The sequence below is a fragment of the Panulirus ornatus genome, chromosome 14, assembly GCF_036320965.1.
Source record: "Panulirus ornatus isolate Po-2019 chromosome 14, ASM3632096v1, whole genome shotgun sequence".
Classification (NCBI taxonomy): Eukaryota; Metazoa; Arthropoda; class Malacostraca; order Decapoda; family Palinuridae; genus Panulirus; species Panulirus ornatus.
In genome coordinates, this window is record NC_092237.1 from 43,790,942 (window position 1) to 43,808,608 (window position 17,667).

A 17,667-nucleotide genomic window follows, 5' to 3' on the forward strand; every position below is an offset into this window, starting at 1 on the left:
TATAAGTTTGTTGAGTATTCCTGGTAAATTATATGGGAGGGTATTGATTGAGAGGGTTTAGGCATGTACAGAGCATCAGATTGGGGAAGAGCAGTGTGGTTTCAGAAGTGGTAGAGGATGTGTGGATCAGGTGTTTGCTTTGAAGAATGTATGTGAGAAATACTTAGAAAAGCAAATGGATTTGTATGTAGCATTTATGGATCTGGAGAAGGCATATGATAGAGTTGATAGAGATGCTCTGTTGAAGGTATTAAGAATATATGGTGTGGGAGGCAAGTTGTTAGAAGCAGTGAAAAGTTTTTATCGAGGATGTAAGGCATGTGTACGTGTAGGAAGAGAGGAAAGTGATTGGTTCTCAGTGAATGTAGGTTTGCGGCAGGGGTGTGTGATGTCTCCATGGTTGTTTAATTTGTTTATGGATGGGGTTGTTAGGGAGGTGAATGCAAGAGTTTTGGAAAGAGGGGCAAGTATGAAGTCTGTTGGGGATGAGAGAGCTTGGGAAGTGAGTCAGTTGTTGTTCGCTGATGATACAGCGCTGGTGGCTGATTCATGTGAGAAACTGCAGAAGCTGGTGACTGAGTTTGGTAAGTGTGAAAGAAGAAAGTTAAGAGTAAATGTGAATAAGAGCAAGGTTATTAGGTACAGTAGGGTTGAGGGTCAAGTCAATTGGGAGGTGAGTTTGAATGGAGAAAAACTGGAGGAAGTGAAGTGTTTTAGATATCTGGGAGTGGATCTGGCAGCGGATGGAACCATGGAAGCGGAAGTGGATCATAGGGTGGGGGAGGGGGCGAAAATTCTGGGAGCCTTGAAGAATGTGTGGAAGTCGAGAACATTATCTCGGAAAGCAAAAGTGGGTATGTTTGAAGGAATAGTGGTTCCAACAATGTTGTATGGTTGCGAGGCGTGGGCTATGGATAGAGTTGTGCGCAGGAGGTTGGATGTGCTGGAAATGAGATGTTTGAGGACAATGTGTGGTGTGAGGTGGTTTGATCGAGTAAGTAACGTAAGGGTAAGAGAGATGTGTGGAAATAAAAAGAGTGTGGTTGAGAGAGCAGAAGAGGGTGTTTTGAAATGGTTTGGGCACATGGAGAGAATGAGTGAGGAAAGATTGACCAAGAGGATATATGTGTCGGAGGTGGAGGGAACGAGGAGAAGAGGGAGACCAAATTGGAGGTGGAAAGATGGAGTGAAAAAGATTTTGTGTGATCGGGGCCTGAACATGCAGGAGGGTGAAAGGAGGGCAAGGAATAGAGTGAATTGGAGCGATGTGGTATACCGGGGTTGACGTGCTGTCAGTGGATTGAATCGGGGCATGTGAAGCGTCTGGGGTAAACCATGGAAAGCTGTGTAGGTATGTATATTTGCGTGTGTGGACGTATGTATATACATGTGTATGGGGGTGGGTTGGGCCATTTCTTTCGTCTGTTTCCTTGCGCTACCTCGCAAACGCGGGAGACAGCGGCAAAAAAAAATATATATATATATATATATATATATATATATATATATATATATATATATATATATATATATATATATATACTCACTCCATCTCCTTCTTACATCACCACTACTTGTTATCACCACCCCATTTGCGCCCTCACTGAAGTTCCCATTTGCTCCCTTGTCTTACGCACTTTATTTACCTCTTTCCAGAACATCTTTTTATTCTCCCTAAAATTTAATGATACTCTCTCACCCCAACTCTCATTTGTCCTTTTTTTCACCTCTTGCACCTTTCTCTTGACCTCCTGTCTCTTTCTTTTATACATCTCCCACTCAATTGCATTTTTTCCCTGCAAAAATCGTCCAAATGCCTCTCTCTTCTCTTTCACTAATACTCTTACTTCTTCATCCCACCACTCACTACCCTTTCTAATCAACCCACCTCCCACTCTTCTCATGCCACAAGCATCTTTTGCGCAATCCATCACTGATTCCCTAAATACATCCCATTCCTCCCCCACTCCCCTTGCTTCCATTGTTCTCACCTTTTTCCATTCTGTACTCAGTCTCTCCTGGTACTTCCTCACACAGGTCTCCTTCTCAAGCTCACTTACTCTCACCACCCTCTTTTATATCAGGGTCTGTTAAATCAAGGGTTTACTGTATTATAGAATTTTAAACTTTTTTCTAGTATTAGTATAAAGTTTAGATCTAATCCTTTGGTAGTCAGATTAAGTTATTATGAGATATTCAAGCAAAGGCCAATGATTCCTTTGATGGAAAGTATTTATAAGTTAAGTGCCTCATACAGTAATCTTGGGGAATTTTATTTTGATTTTGTTTATTCTTTTCAGATGGTCAAACAGCTGGACACTCCACCATCACTTTGTGGTCGAGTTTTTAAAAATGGAGATCCAACTTATGGATGCAGAGATTGTGGTATGGATCCTACGTGTGTTCTTTGTGCTGAGTGTTTCAAGAACTCAGCCCATAGTAAGCATAGGTGAGTATAGAGTACATCAGGTTTAAACAAAAGTGTCTTTTTTTTAAGGATTGGCTCCTAGGGATTTACTTTTATGTGGTATCAGTTATAAGAAATACAAATGTATTGGATGTAGTGCAGCTGAATACAACAGTTTTGATATACTGAGAATACCAGACTTACTCTCATCTTTTTGTTATAACAAGAGCCGTCCTGATAGAGTGCAAGCTGTACTGGCTGTACATAACAAGAGCCATTCTGATACAGTGCAAGCTGTACTGGCTGTACATTGGTGCTCCCCACGGCCAGCCGACAATTGTGGCAGTTCTCTGTTAGTATTCAGTAACTGAGGATGTATCATCTGCCACTCACATGATGGTATTTTTGTACCTATGTGCAGCAGTTACCATTGTGCTTAAGCATATAGCAAGCACCCCAACTACAAGTGAGCCTGTCAAGAGCGTTAGGAGGACTTGAAGGAAAACGTTCAAATGCTGGGTAAACTGTTAGGGGTTATTGTGAGCAGCATCTGCACCATCAAGCTGTAAAGTGAATCAATTAGGAAAGCCTCTTCTCAGCCAACTATCTTTATGATGACAGTGCATCTCATGCTGTTGGCACAACAAAACCTTGCAGAATGCTAATATCAGCCAATTTTGGCCAAAAGCAGTTGAAATGTACCCTAATCACACTGTATATTATTCAGTTTGCCCGAGTTTTGTTCATATGAGCTGGTAGAACAATGCTTGATACAAAAATGAAGAGACAGTTCAAAGCCAAAGAAGAAAATAATCATTTTGCTATAATGCTGTCACCAAATCAGTCTCCCAAATTCCTATACACATATTTGATAGTGAAATAATACAGTAAAGAACTTTTTCTCTAATGAAATGAAAGTTTTTGCATCATTAAAGAAAAATAGAAATGAGAAAGAAAATGGTATCAACCTTAACTAGGGAAAATAAAAGACTTGTGGTGATAGTGTATTGTTAATATAGCAGTATGGGTTAAAGCAGCGTGTTTTTTATTTTTTGACATGCCTTCCTCGGTAGTGTTGTCACCTTCTTGTTTATATAGTGTTTGTGCTTTTGTTAGGATAACGTCTACCTTATTGTACATATCTCCATTGCTACTGAAGACGTTTATGTAGTTTCACAATCTTTCTTCATCCTAATTATTACTTAAATCATAGGTGAAATAATGAAAGAGGTTAACCCAGGAATATTGTTAGCATGATTCACTGAGTGATTTAATGATCTTGATCCGTTCATCAATGATTTATCCAATAACAGAGTATTCCATCTTTCCAGTGCCCAGGAACAAAATTAATAACCTTGCTTGCATAAAGTCATCGTAGAATATACTTTAGATATATATTGTATTGTATTGTATTGTATTGTAATGTGTGTGGATGTAACCAAGATATTTATTTTTTTTTTATTTTGCTTTGTCGCTGTCTCCCGCATTAGCGAGGTAGTGCAAGGAAACAGACGAAAGAATGGCCTAACCCACCCACATATACATACACGTCCACACACGCAAATATACATAGCTATAAATCTCAATGTACACATATATATACACACACAGACATATACATATATACACATGTACATAATTCATACTGCCTGCCTTTTTTATTCCCATCACCACCTCGCCACACATGGAATAACAACCCCCTCTCCCCTCATGTGTGCGAGGTAGCACTAGGAAAAGACAACAAAGGCTCCATTCGTTCACACTCAGTCTCTAGCTGTCATGTAATAATGCACTGAAACCACAGCTCCCTTTCCACATCCAGGCCCCACACAACTTTCCATGGTTTACCCCAGACTCTTCACATTCCCTGGTTCAATCCATTGACAGTACGTCAACCCCGGTATACCACATCGTTCCAATTCACTCTTTTCCTTGCACGCCTTTCACCCTCCTGCATGTTCAGGCCCCTATCACTCAAAATCTTTTTCACTCCATCTTTCCACCTCCAATTTGGTCTCCCACTTCTCCTCATTCCCTCCACCTCTGACACATATATCCTCTTGGTCAATCTTTCCTCACTCATTCTCTCCATGTGACCAAACCATTTCAAAACACCCTCTTCTGCTCTCTCAACCACACACTTTTTATTTCCACACATCTCTTACCCTTACATTACTTACTCGATCAAACCACCTCACACCACATATTGTCCTCAAACATCTCATTTCCAGCACATCCACCCTCCTGCGCACAACTCTATCTATAGCCCATGCCTCGCAACCATACAACATTGTTGGAACCACTATTCCTTCAAACATACCCATTTTTGCTTTCGGAGATAATGTTCTCAACTTCCACACATTCTTCAAGGCTCCCAGAATTTTCGCCCCCTCCCCCACCGTATGATTCACCTCCGCTTCCATGGTTCCATCTGCTGCCAAATCCACTCCCAGATATCTAAAACACTTTACTTCCTCCAGTTTGTCTCCATTCAAACTTACCTCCCAGTTGACTTGACCCTCAACCCTACTGTACCTAATGACCTTGCTCTTATTCACATTTACTCTTAACTTTCTTCTTTCACACACTTTACCAAACTCAGTCACCAGCTTCTGCACTTTCTCACATGAATCAGCCACCAGTGCTGTATCATCAGCGAACAACAACTGACTCACTTCCCAAGCTCTCTCATCCTCAACAGACTGCATACTTGCCCCTCTTTCCAAAACTCTTGCATTCACCTCCCTAACAACCCCATCCATAAACAAATTAAACAACCATGGAGACATCACACACTGCTGCCGCAAACCTACATTCACTGAGAACCAATCACTTTCCTCTCTTCCTACACGTACACATGCCTTACATCCTCGATAAAAACTTTTCACTGCTTCTAACAACTTGCCTCCCATACCATATATTCTTAATACCTTCGACAGAGCATCTCTATCAACTCTATCATATGCCTTCTCCAGATCCATAAATGCTACATACAAATCCATTTGCTTTTCTAAGTATTTCTCACATACATTCTTCAAAGCAAACACCTGATCCACACATCCTCTACCACTTCTGAAACCACACTGCTCTTCCCCAGTCTGATGCTAGGTACATGCCTTCACCCTCTCAATCAATACCCTCCCATATAATTTACCAGGAATACTCAACAAACCTATGCCTGTGTAATTTGAGCACTCACTCTTATCCCCTTTGCCTTTGTATAATGGCACTATGCACGCATTCCGCCAATCCTCAGGCACCTCACCATGAATCATACATACATTAAATAACCTTACCTTCCAGTCAACAATACACTCACCCCCCTTTTTTAATAAATTCCACTGCAATACCATCCAAACCTGCTGCCTTGCCGGCTTTCATCTTCTGCAAAGCTTTTACTACCTCTCCTATGTTTACCAAATCATTTTCCCTAACCCTCTCACTTTGCACACCACCTCGACCAAAACACCCTATATCTGCCACTCTGTCATCAAACACATTCAACAAACCTTCAAAATACTCACTCCATCTCCTTCTCACATCACCACTACTTGTTATCACCTCCCCATTAGCCCCTTTCACAAAAGTTCCCATTTGCTCCCTTGTCTTACGCACTTTATTTACCTCCATCCAAAACATCTTTTTATTTTCCCTAAAATTTAATGATACTCTCTCACCCCAACTCTCATTTGCCCTCTTTTTTACCTCTTGCACCTTTCTCTTGACCTCCTGCCTCTTTCTTTTATACATCTCCCACTCATTTCCATTTTTTTCTGCAAAAATTGTCCAAATGCCTCTCGCTTCTCTTTCACTAATAATCTTACTTCTACATCCCACCACTCACTACCCTTTCTAATCTGCCCACCTCCCATGCTTCTCATGCTACAAGCATCTTTGCGTAAGCCATCACTGCTTCCCTAAATACATCCCATTCCTCCCCCACTCCCCTTACCTCCTTTGTTCTCACCTTTTTCCATTCTGTACTCAGTCTCTCCTGGTACTTCCTCACACAAGTCTCCTTCCCAAGCTCACTTACTCTCACCACTCTCGTCACCCCAACATTCTCTCTTCTTTTCTGAAAACCCCTACAAATCTTCACCTTCGCCTCCACAAGATAATAATCAGACATCCCTCCAGTTGCACCTCTCAGCACATTAACATCCAAAAGTCTCTCTTTCGCGTGCCTATCAATTAACACACAATCCAATAATGCTCTCTGGCCATCTCTCCTACTTACATACTTATACTTATGTATATCTCGCTTTTTAAACCAGGTATTCCCAATCGCCAGTCCTTTTTCAGCACATAAATCTACAAGCTCTTCATCATATCCATTTACAACACTGAACACCCCATGTATACCAATTATTCCCTCAATTGCCACATTACTCACCTTTGCATTTAAATCACCCATCACTATAACCTGGTCTTGTTCATCAAAACCACTAACACACTCATTCAGCTGCTCCCAAAACACTTGCCTCTCATGATCTTTCTTCTCATGCCCCGGTGCATATGCACCAGTAATCACCCATCTCTCTCCATCAACTTTCAGTTTTACCCAAGACATGTGGATTTAACCAAGATAAAAAAAAAAAAGGAGAGATAGGTAGTATGTTTGAGGAAAGGAACCTGGATGTTTTGGCTCAGAGTGAAAGGAAGCTCAAGGATAAAGGGGAAGAGTGGTTTGGGAATGTCCTGGGAGTGATGTCAGTGGTTGGTGAGAGGACAAGAGCAAAGAAAGGAGTAGCACTACTCCTGAAGGAGGAGTTGTGGGAGTATGTGATAGTGTAAGAAAGTAAACTCTAGATTGATATGGGTAAAACTGAAAGTGGATGGAGAAAGATGAGTGATTATTGGTGCCTATGCACCAGATCATGAAAGGAAACATCATGAGAGGCTTGGTGCCTATGCACCAGATCATGAGAGGAAACATCATGAGAGGCAAGTGTTTTGGGAGCAGATGAGTGAGTGTGTTAGCAGCTTTGATGCACGAGACCAGGTTATAGTGATGGGTGATTTGAATGCAAAGGTGAGTAATGTGGCGGTTGAGGGTATAATTGGTGTACATAGGGTGTTCAGTGTTGTAAATGGAAATGGTAATAGCTTGTAGATTTGTGTGCTGAAAAAGGACTGGTGATTGGGAATATCTGGTTTAAAAAGAGAGATATACATATGTAAGTAGGAGAGATAACCAGAGAGCATTATTGGAGTACGTCTTAATTGATAGGTGCATGACAGAGAGGCTTTTGGATTTTGATGTGCTGAGAGGTGCAACTGGAGGGATGTCTGATCATTATCTTGTGGAGGCGAAGGTGAAGATATGTAGAGGTTTTCAGAAAAGAAGAGAGAATGTTGGGGTGAAGAGAATGGTGAGAGTAAGTGAGCTTGAAAAGGAGACTTGTGTGAGGAAGTGTCAGGAGAGATTGAGTGCAGAATGGAAAAAGGTAAGAGCAAATGACATAAGAGGAGTGGGGGACGAATAGGATGTCTTTAGGGAAGCAGTGATGGCTTGTGCAAAAGATGCCTGTTGCATGAGAAAGTTGGGAGGTGGGCAGATTAGTAAGGGTAGTAAGTGGTGGGATGAAGAAGTAAGATTGTTGGTGAAAGAGAAGAGAGAGGCTTTTGGATGATTTTTGTAGGGAAATAGTGCAAATGACTGGGAGATGTGTAAAAGAATGAGGCAAGAGGTCAAGAGAAAGGTGCAAGTGGTGAAAAAGAGGGCAAATGAGAGTTGGGGTGAGAGAGTATCATTAAGTTTTAGGGAGAATAAAAAGATTTTTTTGAAAGAGGTAAATAAAGTGAATTAGACAAGAGAAAAAAATGGGAACACCAGTGAAGGGTGCAAATGGGGAGGTAATAACAAGTAGTGGTGAAGTGAGAGGGAGATAGAGTGAGTATTTTGAAGGTTTGTTGAATGTGTTTGATGATGATATGGTGTTTTGGTCAAGGTGGTGTGCAAAGTGAGAGGGTTGGGGAGAATGATTTGGTAAACAGAGAAGAGGTAGTGAAAGCTTTGCGGAAGATGAAAGCCGGCAAGGCAGCTGGTTTGGATGGTATTGCTGTGGAATTTATTAAAAAAGGGTGTGACTGTGTTGTTGACTGGTTGGTGAGGATATTCATTTTATGTATAGTTCATGGTGAAGTGCCTGGGGATTGGCAGAATGCATGCATAATGTTATTGTACAAAGGCAAAGGGGATAAAGATTAGTGTTCGAATTACAGAGGTATAAGTTTGTTGAGTATTCCTGGGAAATTATATGACTGAGCGGGTAAAGGCATGTACAGAGCATCAGATTGAGGAAGAGCAGTGTGGTTTCAGAAGTGGTAAATGACATGTGGATCAGGTGTTTGCTTTGAAGAATATATGTGAGAAATACTTAGAAAAGCAAATGGATTTGTATGTAGCATTTCTGGATCTGGAGAAGACGTATGATAGAGTTGATAGAGATGCTCTCCGGAAGGTATTAGGAGTTTATGGTGTAGGAGGTAAGTTGCTAGAAGCAATGAAAAGTTTTTATCAAGGATGTAAGGCATGTGTACTTGTAGGAAGAGAGGAAAGTGATTGGTTCGTTGTGAATGTAGGTTTGCGGCAGGGGTGTGTGATGTCTCCATGGTTGTTTAATTTGTTTATGACCCAGCAACTCACTTCCGCTTCCATGGTTCCATCCACTGCTAAATCCACTCCCAGATATCTAAAACACTTCACTTCCTCCAGTTTTTCTCCATTCAAACTTACCTCCCAAATGACTTGTCCCTCAACCTTACTATACCTAATAACCTTCCTCTTATTCACATTTACTCACAGCTTTCTTCTTTCACACACTTTACCAAACTCAGCCACCAGCTTCTGAAGTTTCTCACCCAGATCAGCCACCAGCACTGTATCATCAGCAAACAACTGACTCACTTCCCAAACCCTCTCATTGACAACAGACTGCATACTTGCCCCTCTCTTCAAAACTCATGCATTCACCTCCCTAATGACCCCATCCATAAACAAATTAAACAACCATGGAGACCTCACGCACCCCTACCACAAACCAACATTCACTGGGAACCAGTCACTTTCCCCTCTTCGTACTCTTACACATGCCTCACATCCTCGATTAAAACTTTTCACTGCTTCTTGCAACTTACCTCCCACATCATATACTCTTAATACCTTCCACAGAGCATCTCTATCCACTCTATCATATTTCTTCTCTAGATCCATAAATGCCACATACAAATCCATTTCTCACATACATTCTTCAAATCAAATACCTGATCCACACATCCTCTACCACTTCTGAAACCACATTGCTCTTCCCAAGTCTGATGTTCTGTACATGCCTTCACCCTCAGTCATTACCCTTCCATATAATTTCCCAGGAATACTCAACAAACTTATACCTCTGTAATTTGAACAGTCACCTTTATCCCCCCTGCCTATGTACAATGGCACTATGCATGCATTCTGTCAATCCTCATGCACTTCACCATGAAGCGAGTCACAAGGTGGGGGAGGGGATGAAGGTTCTAGGAGCGTTGAAGAATGTGTGGAAGGCGAGAATGTTATCTTGGAGAGCAAAAATGGGTATGTTCGAAGGAATAGTGGTTCCATCAATGTTTTATGGTTGCGAGGCATGGGCTGTTGATAGGGTTGTGCGGAGGAAGGTGGATGTGTTGGAAATAAGATGTTTGAGGACAATATGTGGTGTGAGGTGGTTTGATCAAGTAAGTAATGAAAGGGTAAGAGAGATGTGTGGTGATAAATTTAGTGTGGTTGAGTGAGCAGAAGAGGGTATGTTGAAATGTTTTGGTCACATGGAAAGAATGATTGAGGAAAGATTGACCAAGAGGATATAAGTGTATAGGTGGATGGAATGAGAAGCGTGAGACCAAATTGGAGGTGGAAGGATGGAGTGAAAAAAGGATCTTGAGCGATCGGGGCCTTGAACATACAGGAGGGTGAAGGGTGTGGAAGGAGTAGAGTGAATTGGAACGATGTGGTGTACCAGGGTCGACGTACTATCATTGGATTCAACCAGGGCATGTGAAGCGTCTGGGTTAAACCATGGAAAGTTTTGGGGGCCTGGACATGGAGAGGGAGCTGTGGTTTTGGTGCATTACACATGAGAGCTAGAGACTGAGTGTGAACAAATGTGGCCTTTTTTGTCTTTTCCTGGCACTACCTTGGGGGGGGGGATGCTATTTCATGTGACGGAATGGCGACGGAAATGGATGAAGGCAGCAAATATGAATATGTAAATATGTATATGCCTGTGTATGTATATGTATGTATACATTGATTTTTTTTTTCATACTGTTTGCCATTTCCTGCACTAGCAAGGTAGCATTAAGAACAGAGGACTGAGCCCCTGAGGCAATATCCTCCCTAGGCTCACTTCTCTGTTCCTTCTTTTGGAAAATAAAAAAGATGAGAGGGGAGGATTTCCAGCCCCCCACTCCCTCCCCTTTTAGTCGCCTTCTCTGATATTCAGGGAATACGTGGGAAGTATTCTATTTCATGTAATGGAATGGCGACGGAAATGGATGAAGGCAGCAAGTATGAATATGTTATTATGTATATGCCTGTATTCCCTGGGGATAGGGGAGAAAGAATACTTCCCACGAATTCCCTGCGTGTCGTAGAAGGCGACTAAAAGGGGAGGGAGCGGGGGGCTGGAAATCCTCCCCTCTCGTTTTTTTTTTAATTTTCCGAAAGAAGCAACAGAGAATTGGGCCAGGTGAGGGTATTCCCTCAAAGGCCCAGTCCTCTGTTCTTAACGCTACCTCGCTAATGCGGGAAATGGCGAATAGTTTGAAAGAAAGAAAAAGTATATGCCTGTGTATGTATATGTATGTATACATTGATTTTTTTTTTTCCATACTATTTGCCATTTCCTGTGCTAGCAAGGTAGCATTAAGAACAGAGGACTGAGCCCCTGAGGTAATATCCTCCCTAGGCTCACTTCTCTGTTCCTTCTTTTGGAAAATCAAAAAAACGAGAGGGGAGTAGTTCCAGTCCCCGCTCCCTCCCCTTTTAGTCGCCTTCTCTGACATTCAGGGAATACGTGGGAAGTATTCTTTCTCCTCTATTTGTATGTATATGTTTTTGTCTGGGCATTTATGTATATACATGTGTATGAGGGTGAGTTGGGGCATTCTATAGTCTGTTTCCCAGCACTCCCTTGCTAACACAGGGAGACAGCAATTAAGTATGATAAATATATAGATAAAAGGAAATATAGAGAGATCATAAATATAAAAGAGAGTAAATATGAAAAGAGAGCATTATTGGATTACATGTTAATTGACAGGCATGCAAAAGAGAGACTTTTGGATGTTACTGTGCTTAGAGGGGCAGCTGGAGGGATGTCCAATCATTTTGTGGAAGTGAAGGCAAAGATTTGTAGAGGTTTTCAGAAAAGAAGAGAGAGTGTTACGGTGAGGAGAGTTGTGAGAGTTAGCTTGGAAAGGAGACTTTTGTGAGGAAGTACCAGGAGAGATTGAGTGCAGAATGGAAGAAGGTGAGAGCAAATGACATAAGGGGAGTGGGGGAGGAATGGAATGTATTTAGGGAAGCAGTGATGGTGTGTGCAAAAGATGCTTGTGGCATGATAAAGGTAGGAGGTGGACAGATTACAAAGGGTAGTGAGTGGTGGGATGAAGAAGTAAGATTGTTAGTGAAAGAGAGAAGAGAGGCTTTTGGATGATTTTTGCAGGGAAGTAGTGCGAATGACTGGTAGATGTATTTAAAAGAAAGGGGTAGGAGGTCAAGAGAAAGGTGCAAGAGGTGAAAAAGAGGGCAAATGAGAGGTAGGGTGAGAGAGAGTATCATTAAATTTTAAGAAGAATTAAAAGATGTTTTGGAAGGAGATAAAACAAAGTGCATAAGGCAAGAGAAAAAATGGGAATATAATTGAAAGGAGCAAATGGGGAGGTAATAACAAGTAGTGGTGAAGTGAGAAGGAGATGGAGTGAATATTTTAAAGGTTTGATGAATGTGTTAGATGATAGAGAGGCAGATATAGGGTGTTTTGGTCGAGGTGGTGTGCGAAGTGAGAGGGTCAGGGAAAATGGTATACAGAGAAGAGGTAGTGAAAGCTTTGCAGAAGATGAAACCCGGGAAGGCGGCAGGTTTGGATCGTATTGCAGTGGAATTTATTAACAAAGGGAGTGACTGTGTTGTTGACTGAATGGTAAGGATATTCAACGTATGTATAGATCATGGTGAAGTGTCCAAGGATTGGCAGAATGCATGCATATTGTCATTATACAAAGGCAAAGGGGATAAAGGTGAGTGTTCAAATTACAGAGGTATAAGTTTGTTGAGTATTCCTAGGAAATTATATGGGAGGGTATTGGTTGAAAAGATAAGGCATGTACGGAGCATCAGATTGGGGAAGAGCAGTGTGATTCAGAAGTGGTAGAGGATGTGTGGATAAGGTGTTTGCTTTGAAGAATGTATGTGAGAAATACTTAGAAAAACAAATGGATTTGTATGTAGCATTTATGGATCTGGGGAATGCATATGATATGAGTTGATAGAGATGCTCTGTGGAGGGTATTAAGAGTATATGGTGTGGGAGGCAAGTTGCTAGAACCATTGAAAAGTTTTAATAAGGATGTAAGGCATGTGTATGACTAGGAAGAGAGGAAAGTGATTGGTTCCTAGTGAATGTCAGTTTGCGGCTAGTATGCAGTTTGTTTTGGATGAGAGGGCTTGGGAAGTGAATCAGTTGTTATTCGCTGATGATACAGCACTGGTGGTTGATTCAGGTGAGAAACTGCAGAAGTTGGTGACTGAGTTTAGTGAAATGTGTGAAACAAGAAAGCTGAGAGTAAATGGGAATAAGAACAAGGTTATTAGGTTTAGTAGGGTTGAGGGACAAGTTAACTGGGAGGTAAGTTTGAATGGAGAAAAACTGGAGGAAGTGAAGAGTTTTAGATTTCTGGGAGTGGATTTAGCAATGGATGGAACCATGGAAGTGGAAGTGAGTCAGTGGGTGGGGGAGGGGGCGAAGGTTCTAGGAGCGATGAAGAATCTGTGGAAGTCGAGAACATTATCTTGGAAAGCAAAAATGGGTATGTTTGAAGGAATTGTGGTTCCAACAATTTTATATGGTTGTGAGGCATGGCCTATAGATAGGGTTGTGCAGAGGAGGATGTATTGAAATGTTTGGTCACATGGAGAGAATTTGAGGAAAGATTGATAAAGGGGATATATGTGTGTCAGAGGTGGAGGGAACGAGAAGTGGGAGACCAAATTGGAGGTGGAAGGATGTAGTGAAAAAGATTTTGAGTGATTGGGGCCTGAACATGCAGGAGGGTGAAAGGCGTGCAAGGATTGGAGTGAATTGGAACAATGTGGTATACTGGGGTTGACGTGCTGTCAGTGGATTGAACCAGGACATGTGAAGCGTCTGGGGTAAACCATGGAAAGTTTTGTGGGGCCTAGATGTGGAAAGGGAGCTGTGGTTTTGGTGCATTACACACGACAGTTAGAGACTGAGTGTGAATGAATGGGGCCTTTGTTGTCTTTTTCTGGCGCTGCCCCGTGTGCGTAGGGGGATGGGGGTGCTGTTTTTTATGTGTGGTGGGGTGGTGACAGGAATGGATGAAGGGAGCAAATATGAATTTGTACATGTGTATATATGTTTATGTCTGTGTATGTATATGTATGTATATGTTGAAATGTATAGGCGTGTGTATGTATGTATGTATATACATATGTATGTGGGTTGTTTAGGCAATTCTTTCGTCTGTTTCCTTGTGCTATCTCGCTAGCACAGGAGACAGTGACCAAGTATAATGAAAAATGTGTGGTTTCAGAAGTGGTAGAGGATGTATGGATCAGGTGTTTGCTTTGAAGAATTGGTTCGGAGTGAATGTCAGTTTGCGGCAGGAGTGTATGATGTCTCCATGGTTGTTTAATTTGTTTATGGATGGGGTTGTTAGGGAGGTGAATACAAGAGTTTTGGAAAGAGGGGTAAGTATGCAGGGTGGTGTGGATGAGAGGGCTTGGGAAGTGAGTCAGTTGTTGTTCGCTGATGATAGAGCGCTGGTGGTTGATTCGTGTGAGAAACTGCAGAAGTTGGTGACTGAGTTTGGTAAAGTGTGTGAAAGAAGAAAGCTGAGAGTAAATGTGAGTAAGAGTAAGGTTATTAGGTACAGTAGGGTTGAGGGACAAGTCAATTGGAAGGTAAGTTTGAATGGAGAAAACTGAAGGAAGTGAAGTGTTTTAGATATCTGGGAGTGGATTTGGCAGTGGATGGAACCATGGAAGCAGAAGTGAGTCACAGGGTGGGGTAGAGGGTGAAAGTTCTGGTAGCGTTGAAAAATGTTTGGAAGGCAAAAACATTGTATCGGAAAGCAAAAATGGGTATGTTTGAAGGAATAGTGGTTCCAACAATGTTATATGGTTGCAAGGCATGGGCTATAGGTAGGGTTGTGTAGAGGAGGGTGCATGTATTGGAACTTAGATGTTTGAGGACAATATGTGGTGTGAGGTGGTTTGATCGAGTAAGTAATGAACGGTTAAGAGAGATGTGTTTTAATAAAAAGAGTGTGGGTGAGAGAGCAGAACAGGGTGTTTTGAAATGGTTTGGTCACATGGAGAGAATGAGTGAAGAAAGAGTGACAAAGAGGATATATATGTCAGAGGTGGAGATAATGAAGAGAAGTGAGTGACCAAATTGGAGGTGGAAAGATGGAGTGAAAAAGATTTTGAGTGATTGGGGGCTGAACATGCAGGAGGGTGAAAGGTGTGCAAGGAATAGAGTGAATTGGAACGATGTGGTATACTGGGGAGGACGTGCTATCAATGGATTGAACCAGGGCATGTGAAGCATCTGGGGTAAACCATGGAAAGTTTTGTGAGGCCTGGATGTGGTGCATTATACATGACAGCTTGAGAGTGAGTGTGAACGAATGTAGCCTTTGTTGTCTTTTCCTAGCACTACATTGCGTGCATGCAGGGGTAGGAGGTTGTCATTTCATGTGTGGCACGGTGGTGACGGGAATGAATAAGGGCAGGAAGTATGAATTATGTACATGTGTGTATATGTATATATCTGTATATATATTTTATTTATTTTGCGTTGTCGCTGTCTCCCGCGTTAACGAGGTAGTGCAAGGAAACAGACGAAAGAATGGCCCAACCCACCCACATACACATGTATATATATATACGTCCACACACACACAAATATACATACCTATATATCTCTACGTATACATATATATACACATAGACATATACATATATACACATGTACATGATTCATACTGGCTGCCTTTATTCATTCCCATCGCCACCCCACCACACATGAAATAAAAAACCCCTCCCCCCTCATGTGTGCGAGGTAGCACTAGGAAAAGACAACAAAGGCCGCATTCGTTCACACTCAGTCTCTAGCTGTCATGTAATAATGCACCGAAACCACAGCTCCCTTTCCACATCCAGGCCCCACAGAACTTTCCATGGTTTACCCCAGACGCTTCACATGCCCTGGTTCAATCCATTGACAGCACGTCAACCCCGGTATACCACATCATTCCAATTCACTCTATTCCTTGCACGCCTTTCACCCTCCTGCATTTTCAGTCCCCGATCACTCAAAATCTTTTTCACTCCATCTTTCCACCTCCAATGTGGTCTCCCACTTCTCCTCGTTCCCTCCACCTCTGACACATATATCCTCATGGTCAATCTTTCCTCACTCATTCTCTTCTTGTGACCAAACCATTTCAAAACACCCTCTTCTCTCTCAACCACACTCTTTTTATTACCACACATCTCTCTTACCCTATTATTCCTTACTTGATCATACCACCTCACACCACAAATTGTCCTCAAACATCTCATTTCCAGCACATCCACCCTCCTCCGCACAAATCTATCCATAGCCCATGCCTCGCAACCATATAAAATTGTTGAGACCACTGTTCCTTCAATCATACCCATTTCTGCTTTCCGAGATAATCTTCACGACTTCCACTTATTCTTCAACGCTCCCAGAACTTTCGCCCCCTCCCCCACCCTGATTCACTTCCGCTTCCATAGTTCCATCCGCTGCCAAATCCACTCCCAGATATCTAAAACACTTCACTTCCTCCAGTTTGTCTCCATTCCAACTTACCTCCCAATTGACTTGTCCCTCAACCCTACTGTACCTAGTAACCTTGCTGTTATTCACATTTACTCACAGCTTTCTTCTTTCACACACTTGATCCAACTCAGTCACCAGCTTCTGCAGTTTCTCACACGAATCAGCCACCGCGCCCTATCATCAGCGAACAACAACTGACTCACTTCCTAAGCTCTCTCATCCACAACAGATTGCATACTTACCCCTCTCTCCAAAACTCTTGCATTCACCTCCATAATGACCCCATTCATAATTAAATTTAACAACCATGGAGACATCACACACCCCTGCCGCAAACCTACATTCACTGAGAACCAATCACTTTCCTCTCTTCCTACACGTACACATGCCTTACATCCTCGATAAAAACTTTTCATTGCTTCTAACAACTTGCCTCCCACACCATATATTCTTAATACCTTCCCCAGAGCATCTCTATCAACTCTATCATATGCCTTCTCCAGATCCATAAATGTTACATACAAATCCATTTGCTTTTCTAAATATTTCTCACATTCTTCAAAGCAAACACCTGATTCACATATCCTCTACCACTTCTGAAACCACACTGCTCTTCCCCAATCTGATGCTCTGTACATGCCTTCACCCGCTCAATCAAAACCCTCCCATATGATTTACCAGGAATACTCAACAAACTTATACCTCTGTAATTTGAACACTCACTTTTATCCCCATTGCCTTTGTACAATGGCACTATGCAAGCATTCCTCCAATCTTCATGCACCTCACCATGAGTTATACGTACATTAGATAACCTTCCCAACCAGTCAACAATACAGTCACCCCCTTTTTTGATAAATTCCGCTGCAATACCATCCAAACCTGCTGCCTTGCCGGCTTTCATCTTCCGCAAAGCTTTTACTACCTCTTCTCTGTTTACCAAATCATTCTCCCTAACCCTCTCACTTTGTACACCACTTTGACCAAGACACCCCATATCTGCCACTCTATCATCAAACGCATTCAGCAAACCTTCAAAATACTCACTCCATCTCCTTCTCACATTATCACTACTTGTTATCACCTCCTCATTAGCCCCCTTCACTGAAGTTCCCATTGATTCCCTTGTCTTACACACATTATTTACCTCCTTCCAAAATA

At 42.0% G+C, this 17,667-nt stretch overlaps 1 protein-coding gene across 1 annotated transcript in view; it reads left to right on the forward strand.

The window, feature by feature from the left end:
- The window catches only part of Ubr1 (Ubr1 ubiquitin ligase), a 514,997-nt gene that overhangs the window by 22,572 nt on the left and 474,758 nt on the right, over nt 1-17,667 (forward strand). The window contains 1 exon segment of the mRNA XM_071669737.1: nt 2,301-2,449. Within this exon segment, the coding sequence (XP_071525838.1) occupies nt 2,301-2,449 (149 nt within the window).